At 40.5% G+C, this 2,333-nt stretch overlaps 1 protein-coding gene across 1 annotated transcript; it reads left to right on the forward strand.

Annotated features, from left to right (window-relative positions):
* Positions 1-245: 245 nt before the first annotated feature.
* LOC131264649 (pickpocket protein 28-like) lies at positions 246-1,951 on the forward strand. The gene is made up of 4 exons (XM_058266922.1): positions 246-454; positions 531-939; positions 1,102-1,449; positions 1,709-1,951. Exons 1-4 carry the CDS (start codon positions 246-248, stop codon positions 1,949-1,951), a joined length of 1,209 nt encoding a protein of 402 aa, XP_058122905.1.
* Positions 1,952-2,333: the final 382 nt, after the last annotated feature.

Genomic DNA, 2,333 nt, shown 5'->3' on the forward strand with positions numbered 1-2,333 from the left:
CTTCAATGTGGCCTTCAGCTAAGAATCAAAATAAAGCCATAAAATCGGAAGTAATACGTGAATTTTGTGCTAATAGCTCCATCCATGGTGTACGTTACCTCGATAGTACCGAAAGAACATCCTATGAAAGGTGAACACAAACATACCATTTAGATGGATTTTACTCAGATTTTTGTAACTTATGTGTTCTTTAAAGGTTATGGTGGATGATTGTGTTCCTTCTCTCCATTGCCGGATGCAGCACGATGATATTCAAAGCATACATCAGATGGGACCAGAACCCAATCATAGTTTCATTCAGTGAGAAAACTACGCCTGTCCGGGAAGTGCAGTTTCCAGCCGTCACCATTTGTCCGGAAACGAAAGTACAGGCGGAGCAGTTAAACTTCACTGAAGAAATTAATGGATTGTATGATAAAGAGGAAGATGTTGACGGTGTTTATAACCCTTACACGTAAGCACTTTTATCAAAGGATATCCCACGCGAGTGGGTTTTCTTTTGAGTGTTATTTTCCAATGTTTTTTTCCAGAATTGGTCAGTTGAAGGCCATATCACAGGTTTGTGCTTCTCAGTTCTACAAGGATCACTTAAGTTCGTTCAATGGAACCGGTGAAATGAATGTCGTGAATATACTGAAGAATCTTTCCCTGGACCGGGATGTAGTTGTCGACAACTGTGGATATGGTGACGAAGCATGCGACCTATACATGAAGGACACGGTCACCGAAGCAGGGCTCTGCTATTCGTTTAACATGCTACCCCAGAGCCAAATGTTCCGTAAGGGTGTACTTCATAACGAACACGCGTACGTTGAAGATTGGGATACAGCTAAAATCGACGGAGATCAAATTCCGTTGCATGCTCTTGGTACAGGAACTACTGACAGTTTGTGGATGTACCTCGCAACAAGCAAAACGGACATCGATTACACCTGTGCAGTACGTGACAATTGTTACACTTTAAGCAAAGCATTGATAAAAAGTTTGGTTTCATATTTTTCGTTCTTCAATACCATTAATCTTGTTAACTTTGACTTGATTCTGATGAACTGTTTGGGACGGAGCCGATGTCATTCTCGTAACATACACTTTTGATTTTAGGGAGATTTGCAAGGGTTTACAATGACGTTGCACGAAGCCAGCGCGTATCCTACAATGGCCAAGCGGAGTCTTTTCATCCCATTAGACCACCGAGTGCAGATTGCCGTGAAGCCTCAGATTATCACAACATCGCCGTCAGCAGCTGAATATCATTGGAGCAAACGACAATGCTTCTTCAACACCGAGCGTTATCTTCAGTTTTTCAAGATATACAATCAGGACAACTGTGAGCTTGAATGTCTGACCAACATTACTTTGGCCGTGTGTGGCTGTGTTCGATATTCGATGCCACGGGCTCACGGCTCAGACGTGTGTTCCTTCAATAAGTTGGATTGCATGAATCACGCTGTAAGAGTGATGGGCAACTCATCCTATTTCAACCCTTCTATCTTCCCTTCTTCCTTCCGATATGGAGTAGACGATATAGCAGATATAGTTTCAAAATGCAATTGCCTTCCAGCCTGCACATCGATACAATATGACGTAGAGGTGACACAAACTGCGGTTAATTGGAAAAAAGTCTACAAGGCTAACCGTTACACCCAGTGGCTTGAGGATATGTTAGTTATTTAAACATCTCATAATCTAATACATTTTACATATAAAGTTCATCTTTTTCAGGTTCATTTCAAGTTTCGATGTTTATTTTAAAGAATCACAGTTCATCGCATCGCGTCGATCGGAGCTGTATGGGATTGTGGACTTTATCGCCAACTGTGGGGGTCTACTGGGGCTGTTTATGGGTTTTAGTATTCTGAGTCTTCTGGAAATATGCTATTTCATTACAATCCGTCCAATTTCGTTGAAAAAAATTATTAATAGAGAATCCGATCTCGAGGCAGCAAGGTAAAACTAGAACATTTTACCAGCTGTTGAATAAAAAAAAACACGGAACTACATAAACATTTCAAGAACGCACAAATATTTTGATTCTATAGTCGTTTTTACACAACGAATAACAATAGCAGTTTCTTATGTAGGTTAGCAAGGAAGAACAACAAGGAGAGAGTAATCCGTGCACTTCCAGCGAGTGAAGGTTATCAGTAAAACATTTGTTTGTAAAGACCGGCTTCCATCAAGGTTAGAAAATCGTTGGTTTAGTAAAACATGCCAATTGTACAAGACTAGCCAAAGCATTATCTTGCACAGTTATCAAACCTCGTATAATTGTGAACGAAGTTAACAGACAGCTGCTCCAGTTTCATTGCTTAAATTCCATTACTTTACAGACA

This window comes from Anopheles coustani, chromosome 3 (assembly GCF_943734705.1).
Source record: "Anopheles coustani chromosome 3, idAnoCousDA_361_x.2, whole genome shotgun sequence".
Taxonomy (NCBI): Eukaryota; Metazoa; Arthropoda; class Insecta; order Diptera; family Culicidae; genus Anopheles; species Anopheles coustani.

Excerpts from the sequence above, each read along its gene's own strand:
- LOC131264649 (XM_058266922.1), top strand. The coding sequence starts at position 246 with ATGATATTCAAAGCATACATCAGATGGGACCAGAACCCAATCATAGTT. Across the intron at positions 940-1,101 it reads ACATCGATTACACCTGTGCA|GGAGATTTGCAAGGGTTTAC; the intron begins GTACGTGACAAT and ends TTTTGATTTTAG. Across the intron at positions 1,450-1,708 it reads TGGATTGCATGAATCACGCT|TTCATCTTTTTCAGGTTCAT; the intron begins GTAAGAGTGATG and ends TTACATATAAAG.